The following is a 19,995-nucleotide window of genomic DNA, read 5'->3' on the forward strand; positions in this document are numbered from 1 at the left end:
ACTTGCGCTTTCGTTGTTTGAGTCGATTGTTATCATATTTTGTTTGGCTTAAAGTCTGCTTATTTTTTTAAAAATGTATTAAAATATCATAAATCTTTTTAAGTTTTAGAATTAGAACCAAAAGTAGGAAAAAAAATTTAAATAATTAATGTTAAATTAGATTCTTGAAGGAAGAACCCAAACAATGGTTCAATGGTCGATGACACATAGCTCGTCTGACAAAAAATATTCCAAGTTTATTATAAGGTCTCCGATTTGAGTCCTAATTATAACAAAGTTCATCTCCAACCAAAAAAAAAAAAAAAAAAAAAGCAATTCAACTTATGAAATTCCAAATAAAAAATTGTGGATGAGTAAAAATTTAAAAAAAAAACAAGATGTGGGGAGCATGTGTTTAAATGAATTGTGCTCACCCACCGGTTTTTTGAATATACTCCGAAAAATATTTGATTTGTGGTTTTAATTATGGACTCGAACTTAACTGAAATATGCTTGATTTTTTTTCAAATTGCAGTCGGAGACAAAATTATTTTAATTTTATTTTGCGAGCTGCTTGTGAATTTTTATATTTATTATTATAATATAAATATATTTAATTCAAATATATATATACACACACTGTCTATTGCTTAGTAGTAACATGCACGCATTGTATGTTAAGTATATTTGGTTTTTTATGAATATAATTATTGTTATTTGGATCATAACAGAGACAAAATGATATTTTATGAATTATTTAGAATTCTCATGATGCCCTCTTTCTTGTTTTTTATCCCCTATTTTATTTTTTGATAAAAATTAGATTTATATAAAAAAAACTTATTAAAAAAGAATATTTTATTTTATTTTTTAATTTTTTTAAGAAGATTATATATAACATGCATATAATGTGTACATATGAGACTGATATATATTAAAATTGAGGGCAAAAGACCGACAACTTAGTATGTGGTATGGATTTGTGTCATAATACTTATGCATGTTTAATGGACCGGTTCGTCTGAGTTTGATGAGCTCAGAACTGAGATCGGTACATATGAATCGGACTTGGAACCGTCTGAAATTCACTTCTCAATGGATTGAACTGGTTCAATATTTCCTGAACCGGTTCCGGTTCTGGAACTGGATCCGGCACATTACAGGATCCGGTCTGGAACCGAAAAATTTTTAAAATAAAATAAAAGGCCATTGGGAGACACCGTTGGCTCAACGTCTGTATTCAGTAGCGGTCGCCAACAACTATCGAATACACTAAATTAATTGCAATTTGATCCCAAATTTGAGAATCAAATCGCAAACATATACTTTTTTATCACACAAATCAATTATAAATACATGATCATTTTTTATATTTTCACACAACAATTTTCTCTCAACTCTATGTTTCTTTACAATCAATTTTCTCTCTTTGTTATCATTTGTTAACATATACATCATAAATTTTGTTATAATTTTAATAACACTCAATATTCTCTTTATTATTATTTTCTTACTATATTTATTGATATAAATAATTTGAATTTCAATGATGTCAACTTCAAACTGTAGTGGTGGTGGTGGTGGAGGTGAATATATCTCCGACTTTGGTGAACATTTTAACTACATCCCCTACTTTGATGAAATCGAACCTGACCACGAGGAGGAAGAAGCCATGTAACTCTCCAACTTATAAGTGCAAAAATTGCACTTAATTTATATGTTAATCCATTTGAATTATGTTAGTTTCGAACAGAATTACGCTTGGTATTCGTTGTTTTTGTGTCGCGTAGGAGATAAAGTCGAGACTATTTTAATTACAAGCACTGATATATTTTCAGTTATACACTCCTCGTGGGAACGATACTTTACTTCCATATATTAAAAGTTGACAACCGTGCGGTTGCGAGCGGAAAATACGCAACACCAACAAAGATGTAGGGACACCATCGTCCTCCCGATCAAGCAACACGATGGTAACAAGCACGACGACGGCTCGAGCAAAGCGAAACAAAGTTTGGGATCACTTCGATATTGAAAAAGAAGGTACAAGCCACTATTTTGCCATATGTAAAATTTGCAAAACCAAATATTCTTATAAAATGTGCGATAATTCGGGTGGTACTGGCACTTTGAAAAAATATTTAGTCAAGCTACAGACTTCGTAAGAACAAAGGCATGAGAGTCTCCTTGAGTGATGATGACTCGGAAGAAGAACATGAATCCAGTAAATGAGAAGATCACACCTCCTTGTCTGTTGTTTTGAAGGAAAGACGCTGGCTGCAAGTCAACCGCTAGGTGTTGCCTCAGGTGTTACAACACCTAGTCGCAACATTACTTCAAAATCTTTGTGTATTAATGCTAAAACTCCCTATAACTCAGCAATAAAGAAATCCAGGATGTGGATCAAGATGAACTCACCTGAGAAAGTGTAGACTATGTACGAAGAGTTATACGAAGAATGAATCAAAAGAAATAAGATAAATTCGATCGTCTCAAAAGAGAATTCAGATCTAAAAGAGTGTGTGTCTCGAAAATTTTGCTAAGTAAAAAAGATATTGAGCTTTGCAAAATCAAAGATGATCTTGAGAAGATGTCAAAAACACTTGCAAAATTCATCTCCAGTTCAACAAAATTTGACTCAATGGTCACCCGCCCACTCGGTGTTAGCTTTACCGTGTGAATGGGCGGGGTGCGCCTTACTTCACCAGTAAAACCAATTGCAATGTTTATGTTCACCCTCATGGTGTTAAGACTGGTGCACCAAGAAATCGATCTTCTCAAGGTCTTGAAGAAGTCTTCATAACCGAAAATTTCTGGCGGGCTCGGCCTTCAGCTTCCTCTTGTTATTCGTTTCCCTTATGTGCTGAAGAATCGCTACGAGTCTCTACAGGCTTCTTTAGATTTCGCTATCCAGTCGCAGGAGTATGAAGCCCATTCCCAGGGCGCTTATCCAGTGAAATGCAATCAAGACAAGTTTGTGGTTGATGACATTGTAAAATTCGGGTCCGGCTTCCGCTTTGGACTGGAATTGGGGTCCAAACCAGAGCTTCTCTTAGCCATGAGCAGTCTCTGTAATGGAAGCCCAGAAGCGCTTTTGGTGTGCAATGGATTCAAGGATGTAGAATAAATATCTCTTGCTCTTGCGGCCAGAAAGCTACATTTGAATCATGTCATTGTACTCGAGCTAGAGGAAGAGCTAGATGTCGTCATTGATGTCAGCAGGAAACTCGGTGTTTGGCATGTGATTGGACTCCGTGCAAAACCCCGCACCAAGCATTCCGGTCATTTTGGTTCTACCTCGGGTGAGACAGGAAAATTGGGCTTACAACAAACCAAATTCTCCGAGTTGTTAAGAAATTGCAGCAGTACGAGATGCTGGATTGTTTGCAGCTGCTGCATTTCCATGTTGGATCTCAGATTCCTTCTACATTTTTGCTTGCTGATGCTGTCGGCGAGGCTGCTCAGATTTACTGTGAGCTGGTTCGTCTTGGAGCTTGTATGAAAGTCATCGACATAGGCGGAGGCCTTGGAATCGATTACGATGGCTCAAAGTCTCAGGATTCAGATATTTCTGTTAGTTGTAGCCTTCAAAAATATGCTTCAGCTGTTGTTCAGGCTGTTCGATTCGTCTGCGATCGCAAGGGAGTTAAACATCACATTATTTGCAGCTAAAGCAGCAGTGCAATTGTTTTTCACCACTCGATTTTAGTGTTCGAAGCAGTTTCAAAAATTCCCATAATTCTCCTCAGATATCTTCTGTCGGGCCTCAAATTTTTGGGAGAATTTGACCAATGATGCTCTTATTGATTATAGGAATTGATTCGAGGCATCAGCTCGTGGTGAGTATCATAGTTGTTTACTCTACGCTGAGCAGCTGAAACAGAAATGTGTTGAACAATTCAAGCAAGGTTCTTTAAATATGGAACAGCTAGCTTCAGTTGATGGCCTCTGTCAATTAGTGTCCAAAGCAATCAGGGTGTCTAACCCTATTCAGATTTATAATGTGAACCTATCAATCTTCACCTTAATTCCTGATTTTTGGGCATTGGCCAGTTGTTTCTGATTATTCCCGTCCACAGGCTCGATGAGAGGCCTACGGTGAGGGGGATTTTGTCGGACTTGGCCTGTGACAACGATGGAAAGTGCGACAAGTTCATCGGTGGCGAGTCCAGTCTACCCGACCTCTGCATGTATTAGAAGGAGTCGGAGGTTTGGATGGAAATGGTGGGGCATACTACTTGGAAATGTTCTTAGGTGGGGCTTATGAGGAAGAGATGGGGCGACGTACACAACCTGTTCGGTGGCCCGAGTGTAGTGCGTATCTCGCAGAGCGACGGCCCTCGCAGCTTCGCAGTGACGGATGCCACGCCAGGGCCATCTTGGGAAGACATGCTCCGGTTGATCAGCATGAGCCCTGGATCATGTTCGAGACCCTCCAGCAACATGCCGAAGAATTGGCAGGTGATGATGGCATGGGTATAGCTCTGGTGAATAGCATCGGTTCTTGTTTGAGCTAGATGATGCTTTAAAATTTTCTTGCTATATGATGTGCATAAAACTAGTACTAATTATAATTTTGAGACTTGTGTTTTTAAGAATTTGAAATTTTAATATAGTTTTGTATTAACAATTTTCAAAGTAGACATAAATTAATTTTAATAATTAAGTAGTTCTCTACATGAACCTAATAGAGTTCAATTATTACGTTTATGTTATATATTACATATCTTACAAAAAACTATACATAAAATAACACAAAAATATTACTTTCAATCTTGAATTTTAATATAAATTTGTAATTTTTTTAACAAAATTTTTGTAAATCAAAATGTTGTACATCCCAATATATTTTTATGTATTTACAAAAAAATTATTAATATCTGGTTCTCATACTTGAGATAGAATAGGTTAATATCAAAATTTAAAATTAAACTAATTTTTTATTTCTTATAATATATGTAGATATGATAATAAAAAAATTAAGACAAAATTTAAAATATTATTAAAATTTTAATTATTGACATATAACACGTATTGTATTTGAGTTTCTAAAGTAAATAAAAAAAATTATGATATAAGAAAAGTTAATTTAATGATAATAATATATCAAACATAAAAATTCATATGAAACGATTTATAGATAAATTTCATGATACAAATTTCTAATCCAACACAATTTATGAAAAAATATTGTTTTTATGCAATTAATAAGATTGAGTTATAAATATCAATCTCCATTTTAAAAACTGAAACTCCTTTTCTTCATTTCTATTTTATCAAAAATTAAATGATACTGATTTTTTATTAAAAAAAACGAAAGAAAAAAATAAATAATTCACTCTTAAAATCCCTTATGTTGTGAAAAAGTAAAAATTTATAGTAAAAAGTAAAAATCTCANTATCCATTTATAATACACCCACTATTCTTTTTAACGATGTTAATTAATTTTTATTATTTAGTGAAATAATAATTCTTTTTCCAGAGAATAATTATTGAAAGAATAATTATTTGACCGTCTACACATCTTCTATGGGTGTCCTGTCCAGCCCATGTTTATAGGATCTAATCGTTGAGATTTGTACATATCATACATAGAGAATGAATGCAGTTTCCAAATCGCAGACTAATATTCAAATTATACTTAGAATTACCTCACAGCCCAAATACAAACGGTTGAAACACTTTCCAGTGCGTGAACATCAGGCTCTCAGCCAGAGCTGACTGAAGAAAAAATCATGGAAAAAGCTCAACAAAACCTACCAGAAAGTCGGAAAAATCTGCCATTAACAATCGTCGAATTCCGCGAATCTATATGCAATTCCAGCTGTAACTTCTGATGCTACAAAACTATTGAAACAATCCATCATATAATAGACGCCATACTGTTTTTCCAGCTAAACGATCTTCTGGCCATTCGTGGAGGCGCGAAGCTAAGTCCAAACATCTCCTTGTGGGCTTGTCCATGCTGCGAGAAGCCAATCAGCTTCGCAATGATGGCAGCACTCTTGGTGATATGGTCCATATTTTCAGGGTCACTCCATAAGAGGTGAATGAGCTGCAACCTCCTTTGTTTTGAATTCACACTGATTCCCCACTCATTGTACATCTTCCTTCTTTCATTTTCAGCGTACCTTTTATGCATAAGCCTGCTCAGCATCTCTCTTTCACGTCGAAGAGCTTTCTTGCTGTCATTCCGAGAAAAGTAGGTAATCGAAGTTGAAAGTTAAGAGTCCAAATAAAGAATTTGAAGGAGTGAATCCAAGAGAAATTCAAATGCATGTGTTTATGAAATTTCTGACTATAAAACATTTTGACCAAATTTAAAATCGTCACGCAACTTTAAGATCTTATGTGCATACCCTGACTCGATTCCCACGCCTTATTCCTGTCAACTCCAAGTAGTTTCATGTTTCTAGATTATTTTAAATACTGGGAGTCTGAATTAAGTTCAAACATGCAGAATCATGTCTATGAAAAGCATAACAAGAATTGGCTGTCAAGAAGTAAAGTTTGAATGAGAGTTTGATTATACCTTGATCCTAGTGTCAGAGTTCGGCCATCATGCACCGTTGAACTACCCCGAGAAAAAGTCTCCCTGAGGAAGGATAGTCTCCTATGCTCTACCTCCATGTAAATGGAATCTGTGAAGTCGTCTTTAATAAGGAGGATGAAGTATGTCCGATGGACTAATGACACATTGCAAGCCTGCCATAGTTCAATAATCAATTTCTGCAGCTTCTCAAATTTCAAGGACCAATCTTGCACTGGGTCAAAGGCAGCATCCCTGGCATTCTTTTCAGTTATCTTTCCTATCTCTTCAACCTAAGAACACCAGATCAGGTTAAAATCATTGCAACAGCTCTCCTTATACATGTTACTAAACTACATGCTAAGATGAAGACCTCATGTTAATTATAGGTGTGATTTCTAGCAAAATGAGGATTAGATTGGAGGACAGGACCACTCTCACCTGATTCATGGATTGATTTTCATACTGAAGCTTTGCCATCTCCTTGAGTCCAGCAACAAACGAACCAAGAGTGGGAATGTCCTCATCCCCTTGGGCATTCTTATAGTTTGTTTCATCTATGAAACTACCAGAGTGTGAGGATAGAGAATCATTTCTGGACAATGTCTCGTTACTTGCACCATAAATAACAGGAGGAATTTTCCAGTGCTTTCTTTGGAAGGCACCTTCTGGTCTTCCGGTGAAAGTATTCTCCAACACTGTTGGTGGTGTGCTTTCACTTTGTTCAGGCATCTCGAAGTCTGGTGAACCAACCATTAAGTTAGCTCTAACACTTCGGCTTTGTGTCATTTTTAATTTTCCAGAACCAGTCAAACTGGTTGATGTGGCCCCAGGAGAAGATGAATCGGGGTAAGGCATGACTAGGGAATCAATGGTCTTCTGCAAATCTTGAAATTTCTGCTCTAGTAAACCAAAAGAATATCCACTCTTGGCGTCACTAATTCCGGTGGGTGATGCTCCTGCGGTCTCCTGTGCAATGATGGTCTCATACCTAGGCTGCCACATATTCGGCGTTCTTTCTCTGTTTTCACCATTTGATGAGTGGCGCAATGACTCGTACATTTCATCTTGTTCAGATCCAGCCATCTCGATGCATCCAACTTCCTTACACATGTCATCAGAATATTCTCCAATCCCTGTCATAGATTCATCTATTCCTTTACTTGAATCAGATACAGCATCAGATAAAGAATGATCCTCACTGCTTTCTGAAAGTATTGGATCTGACATCCCCGTACGTTCAAACTCCGAATCAACAGATTGAATACCAATGAGTTTTTGTGAACCCACGTTGTTTTCGACAATTCGTAGTAATTCCTCAATCCGAGAATGAGCAAGATCTTGTTCCTTCTTCAGCTCTCTAATCTCTTTCTCCAACTGCAAATATTGACAGAGGCGATCCATATTAACTTCAAATAAATAAGCAATGGGAATTTGAAAAAACTGATTAGATTAATAGCTGTGTAAATTTAACTGTTGATAGTAGCATCTCTCTGTGAACAATATTGAGAAGAAATTTGTACCATAAACTCTTTCACATGATCCATGCAGGTCTATAGTGTTGTGTTTATGTAAATCACAGAGAAATTTTTTATACTCTGAATAACAGTTGAAACCATGTCAGAGCACATTAATTTTTTTATTGAAACTGGACATAGATGATAATTCCAAGCAAAGTTCAATTCTGTCCAGGTAATTGCATTTGCTAAAGTCCATTTAAACAAAATTATTTCTAGTTAAACAAAAAAAATTCAAAAATTGTTAGAACTAGACTAGTGAAGTGTGAAATATCATGTAAATGAATCATGGTTCATAACCTTTTCAATCTGCACATCTTTTTTTCTCAACAATGCTGCGTGATCACACGTTGATCCTGGACTTTTTAACTCACTCTCCAGCCTAGCTACTTCTTTCTGAAGTTGTTTTACCAAAGCCTTATCAGACATCACAACATTGACCTGTGCGTTAGTTGATACTTCCTTTGCACAGGTTGCAAATAAAAGGGTATTCCTTGATTGCTCAACATGGCTTCTGGCAGGGGTCAAGGTGCAAATGATCGCAGTTCTCGCATTGCCTCCCAGGGCAGACTGCAGAATCCGTGTAAGCTTTGAATCTCTATAATTGACGTGTCCATGTCTTCCTTTGCTGCATGAAGTCATATAATTCAAAAGTTGAAATGGAAAAATATTTGACTCGCAGATGGAGGAGGAGCAAACGATACGCTTCTTCTGTAGATAAGGATTTTAATAAGGTCATGAATAATGGCGAGAGTGAGTGGGTGTGGGTGTGGGTGTGGGTGTGGGTGTGGGTGTGGGTGTGGGAGAGAGAGAGAGAGAGACACACACACACACACACACAGAGTCCCAGTAAATAAAAAAAGGAACTACGTCCAGTTCAGTGCATGAATGAGTGACCAGATTTAATTATCGGCATACCAAATTCACAAGGGAGCTGAAAAATATCAGATTGGGAAATTAAGATATTAGGGTGAGTCATCAACCTAAGCTTTCGGATTACAGTCCCTAGTGTCAGTAAACTACGATTTATATGACAGCCTTCTTTCAGCCTTTGCCCAACTGATAATGCTTGAGATGCGCGCTCACTGCCTGCCAGGTCAACAAAATTCTGCAGGCAAAGATTGAATAAATAACCGTCTACATACTTGCACATTTATTACCACCATCAGAAAAAATTGAGAAATTCATATGAAAAATCAATGTTACTCTACCACACTAGCAGCAAGGGTTGTTGAGTTGCCTTTCCCTAAAAACTCACGAGCGGAACTTTCAATTGTCTGGAAAATAAGATAATGACAACAAACCATGATACTTTAATATTTTTCAGAAAAATTACACTAAAAATTACTGGGGGGGAAAAGAAAGGTGAGCTAACCAGTCTAAGAATTTGATGGGATCTAGAGCTTGTTTCATTCAATGAGGTCTCTCCAATCTGTCTTTGTGCTATGCAAAAGTTAAAGAAACATGTAAACATACGACATAATATTCTCAGAAATAAAAACCAAATAATCAGATGGAAAATGTCTTACCTTCGCAGATGGATAGCAACTCCTTGAGGTGATTCCAATCCCTCAAAGTTTCTTCTGTGAGTTTCTCTATAACAGTTCCCTTCTACAGAACGAAGAATATAATTTAAAGAAATATATATGCATGTATTTACAAGACCACAAATATAAAACTTACCTCTGGATCATCAAGTATTCTTAATGGAGAATTATCTGTGTTCAGGAGGTCTCTAACAACTTCGTTATAAATCTCCATTGCAGCAAACTTTAACACAAATGCTCTTTCTACATGCTGGAAGGACACAGAGGGAGGAAAAAAGAAGAAAGTGCCATTTTTAAGAAATGGTTGCAAATAAGATTCCTTTAAATAGGAAGGAAGAAATTGCACTAATGAAGAAATGCATCAATTCTCTGAGATGAGCATTATGGGATTAGAACTTACATACCTTATGTATATAATCATAAATATCAGCTACTGTATACTCTGTAATACCATTCATTGTATATGTCTTCCCGCTGCTTGTCTGACCATATGCAAAAATCGTTGCTGAAATGAAAAGGTCAAAAAGATTATGAAAAATAGTTGCAGCCATTCCTTTTTCATACCTACATTCGAATTTATTAAAACATTTATCTGGACGAAGGCAGTTGTAATCAACAAACATCAAACAAAGTCATCCAGTATCATACTTACAGTTGATACCACCAACCACAGAAAGAGCAACGTCTTTTGTTCCTTCTTCATACACTTCCCTGGTTGTGCAGTCACCCCTAAATACCCGATCTACCATCACAAACACAGACACAATACAGGAAGCAGAAAGATGGTTTCATTAGAATTCCTCAGCTGTCGTGATTTGCAAACACAAACAAGTCAAAAATTTGATATTAAAGTCACACGGCAGGCTACTTTAAAAGCTTGTGATTTGTCCAGAATATTCACTCAAGCCTGGAACCTATATTCTGCCAAGGATTCTGATGCGTCCCGTTCAGAAATAGTACGAAAAACAAACAGAACTTGCATAAAAATGGGGGAAAATAGATGAAATACTTTCAGTTCATTTTCAAAATACCTGATACTGAAAGACTGAGAGATATTATTGCAAATTCGTTTCATGATCAAAACTGGAAAAGATGATCAAATACAGATGTACATGACAACAAATGCACTACTTACCAAATGAGTAAGCTGTAGGAAGTCCAGACCGCTCCTGGAGGCTGTTCCGGTACAAAATGGTGGTCGAGTTGATGCATTCCCAATCCGCAACTTCGTTTCGTGCAATCTCCTTCTCATTCAAAGGCCTTAACCTCACCAACACAAGAATCTTCTCATCACTTCCGTTCCCCATGCCTTGTAGCTTCTCCCAATTCATTAAATCTTCTGCACCAATTGCCCCCATTTTCACCTCGACCCCTTTTTATCCTACTAGAATCCACTCCAATCTCACCAAATATGAGAAACCATAATAAAGTCTCGCCCAAAAAACCCCCCCAACAAGAGAAATCAACACAAAACTACTCAAGGGACCATTCTTGCCAGACAAAAAAGGCAAAGACAGTTAGCACTGTTGTAAATCAAGTCGTTGGACTTGCAATAAGAAATAAAGATTCCAGCACTCTAATGCATGCAAATCTGCAAAAAGATAGAGCAAGAGAGATAATTAAAGAAAACTTAAGAAACCATCATCAAACAATTTGTTTTGGTAAAAGGGCTAGATGGCTAGTTGTTAGGGGTTGGTTGTGATTACACATTTTGATTAATGGCTGGCCAAAAGCAATTTCTTCCAACAGAATTCTCGATTTCATTTGGGACAGAGTAAAAAAAACTCACAATTAGATAGATTAACTTTGCTTAATGGGGACCCCAACAATGCTTCGACTCGAAGTAATGATTATGTACAAAAATGCTGCCAAACTTGAATAGTGGACCCCCATTATGTACACCACACACCCACTTCGCACAAAACATAGAATATTTGTTATTTTATTGGGAGAGTGAAATTGACAATGAATTTTACCTTAGGAATGTTTTGGCTCTGAACTGAGACTTAAGATTAGGATTTCGATAAAATGGCGGAGAGAAAGCTTTGCCCTGAAAAAAAATTACAACCTTAATATTTCATCAGAAGACAAAAAAATATCAAATTGCCATAAACCCACACGATACATCAAATGATGCTGGATCTGTAATGGTATCGCCAAATTAACACCCAATTAACGGTAACAAAGTAAATTGAATTAGATTCAATTAATCAAACAGGAAAAATACCACTAAATAAAGGGAGAAAATCACGCATTAAAATAAAATCTGCATCTGGTCGATCCGTAAATCACTCAAAATATTCAGGTACGCTTCAGCTATCACCCTTAATTAGCCCATCTGAAAAAAGTCGCCTCTTCGAGGAAGCGTGAACTGTATAATACATAATAATAAAACAATAACGTCAGTTTTTTCAGGTGAATATAATTTACAAGTCCAGTAAAGTTAATATTATACTAGTTTTTTAAGAAAGCAATAATATGACACGACTCAAAGCAAAAGGAAAACCAAAAGTCACCAAATGGAACAGTCATAAAACTAAAGAAAATTCACATTTCGACGCACAATTCGGCAGAAAACAATTCTAAAAAAATGCCGATCATCAACGGTCGATAGTGCTTCAAAATCAATAGTTAACAGCTATTTCTCCTCTGTAATTACAATTTTAAGAGTCTTCCACCAACGATCGGAGAAAAATTAGCCGTGAACAAACAGAATATGGCAGGAAACAGTTGGAAAACAATGCCGTTAATCAACCACCGATAATATAATAAGACATTGTTCCTAAAACCACACTTGACAGCCATTCTCCGCCGTAACAACAATTTCACGAGTACTCCACCAAATCGGGAGAAAATGCTAACCAACCTCGATCTCTGAGCAAAAACTCCAATGCAGCTCCAACGGAACACCAACTTGCGAAGAAGAAATCGCCGCGAAATTCTTCTTCACCTCCCTCCCTCTCTCTCTCTCGAACTCTCGAACTCACAGTCGAATGGCCACAGAGAGTGACGAAGTCTCCCACTGCGGTGGGAAATGTGACGGTGGGGAGTTTGTTGAATGACGGTTTTATCCCTGTCTTTTTTAAAAAGAAGTCTGACATGGTGCACAGGAGCGACGTGGGTGTTTTGGGTATATTAAAGTGTATTAAAAATGAAGGCGTATAATGCGGACGATAGGATCTGTACGGTCAAAATCACTTTACCGTTAGATCAGATGGGTAACTAAGAATTTGAGTCCATTTCCATTTAAGGACTAGGTCCATGGGGAGACTTTTCACACTGTGAAATCGACCTCGTCCACGAACTTTAGTTCGAAATAAATAGAGTGTTTGATTAAATTTATTTTAAATAATTTATATATTATTTAAAAATTTATATATCGTTTGCACGAAGTTATAACCAACCCCATAACTAATTGTACTAGAACACTAGTAAGCTAATTCGTTTTAAAATAATGGTAAAAATTTGTGTGAGACAGTCTCACAAGTTGTATTTTGTGAGACGGATCTCTTACTTGGGTCATCCATGAAAAAGTATTACTTTTTATGCTAAGAGTATTATTTTTTATTGTGAATATCGATAGGATTGACTCGTCTCAAAGATAAAGATTCGTGAGATCGTCTCACAAGAGACCTACTCTCATCATATTCAGCTAAACAAACCACACGAAAATAACGATAGAATACATTTTACAAAACAAATTATTAACAAGTTTGGAAAAAATAAAATAATGAAACTTAAATATATGTGCTATTATAAGATTATTTTATTTATACAATGGGTAATTTTGATATTTTAAGAATTTATAAGATGAATCAAAATCCTGCGTGGACATAGAGATCTAATATAAGCCTAAAATGTTTCTATCAAGCTCTAATGTAGCTTGACTTGATTCATTTGAAGCCTACTCTGCATAATGATTATAATTTAACTTTCTTTTGATAATAATAGAATCTATTAACGATTAAAAAAATTGTTATATATATATAAGAAGTACAAAAATATTATTTAAAATAAGAAATTGAAGTGAAAAGGACGTGCTTACAAGGTACTTTTTTTTAGTGGAAGTACTTTTTTTCAGATTAAAGGAAAAGTAAAGATAATAAAACTTTCATTTTCAAAATTTGGTTGCAATATTTTGCGCATCGCGGGATGTTAGCGAATCCATGGTCGTTGAACTGTTTTTCCTATTTTAATTAAAGCAAAAATTTGTATGAGACGGTCTCACGGGTCGTATTTGTGAGACGGATCTCTTATTTGGGTCATCCATGAAAAAGTATTACTTTTATGCTAAGAGTATTACTTTTTATTGTGAATATGGGTAGGGTTGACCCGTCTAACAGATTAAGATCCGTGAGACGGTCTCACACGAAAACCACTCTTTAACTAAATATTATTATTATTATTATTCCGATTCGAAATTATAGTTGACCCCTAATTTTGACTCTGTTCATCATTATCATATAAAATATTTGAAAAATTAATAAATAAAATTAAGATATTATAAACATGCATATATACAAGCATAATTTTGAATCTGGTCTCGATTTTTATTGATGGGACAGATAACATCTTAAATTTAGATTTTTAATAAATCAATGCTTAGAATTTCATTTGAAATTTTTTCGAGATTTTTCAAAGTTTGTAGTGTTATTATTTTGAAATTGTTATTAGTTATATGTTGGGAAGTAATAGTAAATATCAATGCTAGGTTATACGTTTTAAAAACTAAGAAATAAAATCTTGTTTGATGCATACTTTGACACGATATTCAATCCTCATTTGGGAAAGACCCAAACTCTCAAATATAAAATTTGATGTTGAATTACTGTAAAAAAAATGTTAGAGTAAATATCCAGTTAATTCAACTTGTGGTTTGAGCTTTATTGACTCTTATGTAAACGATTTTATCCAATTATGTCATTTACTTTATATGTATATTTATTATGCAAGCAGTATAGATAAATTCATTGAATATATTATAGGTATCATGATGTCTGTCTCACAACGTAACATCGTAATGCAATAAAATCGATGAAATCGGAATAAATTAAAGGAGTAAATTTCTACGCTCGGGCATTTTGCCTACTCACCAAGATAAGGCTGGAATCGAGCCTAAAAACTATTGACTTCGAAGTATGACTAGTATAGTTGGGATTGTATTAGATATTTTCTAATACATATTTTAAAACACGATTTTAATTATAAAGTTAATTAATTATTTCACAATACTTACAATCATTATCGCCAAATCCCAATAATTAACATCTTACGCTAGTTACACCACTTTCCACGAAACATGACATATTCAACAAATTAATGCGCATATTTCTAAAATATCAATGGAAAAAATTTACAAGATCTTACTGTTAGTAAACAATATGTTTTTCTAAATTTCAAGGCACACACTTCACTCCCCAAGATTTTAGAAAACAAAAAAAAAAAAATTCATAAATAAAATAAAAAATACACTAATTTTTTTTCCCGAAAAATGTGCATAAACTTATAAATATTCTTAATGCAAGTACATACATGTAGGGATGTGATCGAGTCAAGTCGAGGCAAACTCTTTAATGTTTGAACTTCACTCTTTTATAATTGAGCTCGAGCTTTTTATATATTTTATAAGTAATATATAAAATCAATAAATCAAATATCAAAATTATTATTTTTTCATGTAAGATATCAAATACGATTTGGTTTATTTAAATCTATACCTACTCTTTTTTATTTAAGTAATAAACCACATTTGTATGTAGTACTGTACAATAATAGCAATAGGTTACAAATATTGAGTTCAATCACGTCGCTTCAAAAATAAACATTCCGTTGCCGGGACTTGAACCCGGGTCTCTCGGGTGAGAGCCGAGTATCCTAACCAACTAGACTACAACGGAGTTGCCAGTAATGTTTACATATATTAGTTTTTAATTGTAATAAATCAATGATCTTATCAGTCACACTTATCCATATTTAGTGCTAGTTAATTATTATTATTATTAATTTTTTTTTTACCTTTGTTGTCTTTTTGTTTTTCAATTCATGATCTTGTTTTAGAAAGAAAACCTTATAATTTTAAGTGTATGACAATGTTTAGAACTAAATAAATCATCATACAACGACATAATCCTACCCACCCGTATTATAATATTTTCTTTGAAAATTACGGGATCATAAGTCATCTAATATAGTTTTCCAAGTCTTTTTACTCAATATTTGAACAACCCTTTGGGTCTTATGCTGAAATAATTGAATATGGATTGGTTTGTTGGTGGCATCAATTGGCGCACACATATCTTGGTTGGTGATACATCAATTTTGTCTCCACAAGTAATCAAAGAATCATTGATTAGGCGTGAGGACTATCACTTTTCACTTGGGATGGCAAACCGACGAGTTCGGATCAAGTTCGTCGCCCCAGTTAAAATTTAAATCAGAACACGGGCAAGCTCATGCCCGTAATTAATGGCTCCAGCTTATCAGACTGCTATGTTTCATAATATTTTTCGACATAATTAATCGCGTCGAACTAATTACTTATCTTACATCTTTTTTTAACTTATCCAAACTCACCGGAAAATAGTCAAATGTAGGTCGGATATCCGTCTTGTCTTGTCCGATTGATATCCCTACTTTTAACATTAAAATATATTTAATTAAATGTTATGTATATGTATCGAAATCTAAATGTTATATGTGTTTCTCTAATATTAGAATAATTAGGTTTTATCAAGACATTCAAATTTCGATTTGGCTATGTAATTTGTGAAGAAGTTGAGGAAATTTTTTATGGCTTGAAACTTGAAATTTTGAAGATTTTGACAAGTGATAGTAAATTGTGTGTGCATTAATTTCACACCATTCTTTTAATGACATTGTTGACTCCAAGGAGACGATGATTTTCTTTGTTTGTAACATTAAATACAAAAAAAATTCAATTTTGAAATATAGTTTCAAAAACTATTTATCTCGAAATTTAAATGAAATGGAGATTATGTTATTTATGAAAATTCTAAACAATCAGAAGAACACCAATTACATAATGTTCTAAAGATTTTTTTTATTTTTATTTTTTTAAAGATTTTCGTGTTACGATAATTGCTTCAGCTGGGTAGGAAAATAAAAATATGACGTTTGTGCTATTATACGATTTAAAATATTCGAGTTACACTGTTACCACCATCAAATGTTCGATTCTACATATATGTTTCATGGTCGGTGTGCGGTGCGTTTATGTGTATATGCATGTACATCACTTAACCACATAAATGTCTCATCAACTTAACTGAATAGGTGAATTGAGCTATTTTACCCACACTTCCCTACACCTAGTCTCTTCCTTCTTGGTTTCTGCGAGATGAGAGACTCTTGTACTTTAATCTAGTCCAGAGGGGAATTCAAAGTAGGGATTTATGCACAAAATCTTGGGGGTGTTTTCTCCTAACTTATGTTAGGATTTGCCACAAAATAAGCTAAAACACCCACAAATAAAGCATTGATATAAGTCGCAGGCTCAGACTTCCTAAAATCAACTCTGTCATCGTCGTCTTCTTGCGGTCCACCCACAATAACCCCAACCAACACGTTACGATTCTTGGAAATAGTGGTCTTAAACCATTGTAATAAACTAATTTTTTTTAATGTAAGCGACGTTTATTATTGAACATGTTTGCATGAAAATGTTATTGTCATGAATATCTTAGCAAAATCTCAAATTTATTGGATGTAACCATAATTTTAGTGTATATAATACAAGAGGATAAAATTATGAATAATAAACTTAAATTAAGTTCGTGATGAATGAATTAAAGTAGGATCTCGATCAAGGCAAAACTACCCACCAAATTTCACCTGACTTTTTGCTATTTTCATTTTCGAAAATTCACCCCAGATTAGTCATCGATTTTTTACTTTTTTTGTTGTTGTTGTTATACATACATCATATTTATACTTCCTAATAAATATTTGTCAGGTTAGTAATTTAGTTTTGGACAATGAAAGTGGTCTTTTAATATTTGAAAATCAAAGTGTTGATTGTAACAGGGTATTTAATTGTCGTACTAAAATTATAGTCCAAATCGTATTAAAATGGTTCTACTACAGCTACACATTTTACTGAAACCAAAGTCGTGGATTTCAGAAACATCAATTTTAGAAACGTAATCTAGTCTAGTAAAAAACAACATAATATTATTTGATCCGTGACATGAAACAATAATTTATATAGGCAAAAACTTGTGTGAGACGGTTTCACGAGTCGTATTTTGTGAAACATATCTCTTATTTGGGTCATCCATAAAAAAATATTACTTTTTATGCTAAGAGTATTAATTTTTTTATTAATATCGGTAGAGTTGACCCGTTTCATAGATAAATATTCGTGATATCGTCTTACAAAAGACATAGTACTTTATATAATACGATAATAATAACTCAAATTATTATAGACTTCGAGTCGGCGGGAGAAAACATGATGTGGCCTGTTGTTCCTANGGCACTGTCATTTCCTTCCTTTAATTCATGACATGATACCCTTTAAATTGATTTGAGACTTATGATTCATTCTTCATTGTCATGGCCAAAAACGCCATTGCCATAGCCATGTTTTAAGCCAAAGCTATATGTATGTAATTGCTACGTACAGCTTTCTATTTACTGAGTTTATTTTCATTCCAGTTAATGTCATGTGATGCAGGTGATAAAAAGGACTGAAATGGATTGTTCGAGGCGGGAGAAGTCATATAAAATGCCATGTGAAAGACTTTCTGGTTATGTCACTTTAAATTGTGGTGGAGTGAACATATGTAAAGCTTTAAAATATCATGTATTTTGGTAATGAATGATGGGAAAATTTTGTATTGGCTTTTGATTATGTATAAATAATATGTTGTGACTAGTAATGTTGCTAGATTTTAAAAAAAAATGGTTATAATGTAAATGCTATTTAGTACTTTTCCTTTTAACTGAAATGCTTCCGCGTACGTTATATTTATTAAATGTTATTGTCATGGGAGTGGGTTGTTTCAATTGGTATCAGAGCGAAAGTTCTTGGACCGTATATGACTTCTTCTACCTAGGACAATCCGGTATGTTTTTGATCCTGCATCTATTGATTTTAACATTGAGCGTTGATCCTATTCCATTGTTATTGATGTATTTTTCTTCTTATCTATGTTAAAGTGAGCTTATGTGTAGGAAATGCCTCCTAAACGAAAGGTTACTGAAGGGGATGATAGGACCCCTACCACTGATAGGACTACCAATGTTGTAGATGAATTCAGTAAATTAATACAAGAACAGGCGAAAGTTCATGGTGAACAAATTCAACAGTTGTTGAGCCTGCATACCTCAACCCAGGGTCATGGTCAAGGAAGGGGATAGAGTAGAGTGGAAAGCACCGAAGGTAGTTCTTATGACATATTTAGGTGAATGAACCCTCCCGAATTTGTTGGCAGTCCTGATCCACTGGTAGCTCTTGAGTGGGTCAAGTCACTGGAGGCCATCTTTGATTACCTTAAGTTCAATGATAGAGACAAGGTGAGCTGTGCAGTCTTTATGTTGGTCAAAGCAGCACGTATTTGGTGGGAAGCCACCAAAGTTAGAGTTACTGTTCGTGAATTAAAGTGGGATGAATTCAAGGAGCTATTCTATGTCAAATATTTTTCACGAGAGGTTAGAGCTAAGAAAGTGAAAGAATTTCTCGAGTTGCGACAAGCTGCCATGACTGTCAATGAATATACTTTCAAATTTGAAGAAGGATGTGTCTTCGTTCTTTTTATTGCCGAGAATGATAAAGATAAAGGAGAGCACTTTCTTCGCGGTTTGAGATCCGAGATTCGAAGAGATGTTCACTTGGCTAAAGTGGTGGCATACCAAGACATTGTTGAGAGAGCACTATTAGCCGAACTTGATGAACAAGAGATTGAGAAGGAACGGCAGTTGAGAAGGCAAGCTTTTCAAGCTAGAGGGCAAGGGACAAGCGCTAGTACTCGAGGTGGTTACAAAGGGAAAGGTAAGATGGAGCAACACAATAAACCTTCTGTGCCTACTTCGGGTACGGAGCGACCGTTATGTCCCAAGTGTGGCAAGCCACACAAAGGCGAGTGTTTGGTTGGGAGTGGCCGATGTTATAGATGCAAAGAAATGGGGCATACAGCACAGAAATGTCCTCTCTCCTCTGACAAAGGAAAAGTTCAAGGCAGAATCTTTACGATGACAAAAGAAGGAGCCAATCCTGATTCTTCAGTCATATCAGGTAATATTCTAATATCTGGCAAGGAAGCACTTACATTGATTGATACCGGAGCAACTCATTCTTTTATGTCTGAAGTATTTATGCTCTCCTTATCTTGCGAGCCTACTATTATGCCTTTACAATTCACTATTATGTTGCCCTCTGGTGATGAGATTTGTCCTACTAGT

At 35.0% G+C, this 19,995-nt stretch overlaps 2 protein-coding genes, 1 non-coding gene and 1 pseudogene across 3 annotated transcripts; 2 read left to right on the plus strand and 2 right to left on the minus strand.

The window, feature by feature from the left end:
- The first annotated feature begins 1,949 nt into the window (after positions 1 to 1,949).
- Positions 1,950 to 4,496, plus strand: LOC140958062 (arginine decarboxylase-like; annotated as a pseudogene).
- Positions 4,497 to 5,471: 975 nt separating this feature from the next.
- LOC140956979 (kinesin-like protein KIN-7F) lies at positions 5,472 to 12,583 on the minus strand. The gene is made up of 16 exons (XM_073413995.1): positions 12,440 to 12,583; positions 11,801 to 11,944; positions 11,550 to 11,623; positions 10,709 to 11,164; positions 10,226 to 10,315; positions 9,978 to 10,078; positions 9,710 to 9,823; positions 9,556 to 9,637; positions 9,402 to 9,469; positions 9,238 to 9,303; positions 9,010 to 9,134; positions 8,327 to 8,654; positions 6,951 to 7,886; positions 6,513 to 6,802; positions 5,864 to 6,165; positions 5,472 to 5,736 (listed from the first exon to the last, which is right to left on the minus strand). Exons 4-16 carry the CDS (start codon positions 10,929 to 10,931, stop codon positions 5,714 to 5,716), a joined length of 2,748 nt encoding a protein of 915 aa, XP_073270096.1. The 5' UTR covers positions 10,932 to 11,164; positions 11,550 to 11,623; positions 11,801 to 11,944; positions 12,440 to 12,583; the 3' UTR covers positions 5,472 to 5,713.
- A 2,814-nt stretch (positions 12,584 to 15,397) lies between these two features.
- Positions 15,398 to 15,470, minus strand: TRNAE-CUC (transfer RNA glutamic acid (anticodon CUC)). The gene has a single exon. It is a non-coding gene; the product is annotated as a tRNA-Glu (tRNA).
- Positions 15,471 to 19,002: 3,532 nt separating this feature from the next.
- LOC140958063 (uncharacterized) lies at positions 19,003 to 19,589 on the plus strand. The gene is made up of 2 exons (XM_073415459.1): positions 19,003 to 19,520; positions 19,580 to 19,589. The coding sequence occupies exons 1-2, from the start codon at positions 19,003 to 19,005 to the stop codon at positions 19,587 to 19,589; spliced, it is 528 nt and encodes a 175-aa protein (XP_073271560.1).
- Positions 19,590 to 19,995: the final 406 nt, after the last annotated feature.

The sequence above is a fragment of the Primulina huaijiensis genome, chromosome 14, assembly GCF_012295235.1.
Source record: "Primulina huaijiensis isolate GDHJ02 chromosome 14, ASM1229523v2, whole genome shotgun sequence".
Classification (NCBI taxonomy): domain Eukaryota; kingdom Viridiplantae; phylum Streptophyta; class Magnoliopsida; order Lamiales; family Gesneriaceae; genus Primulina; species Primulina huaijiensis.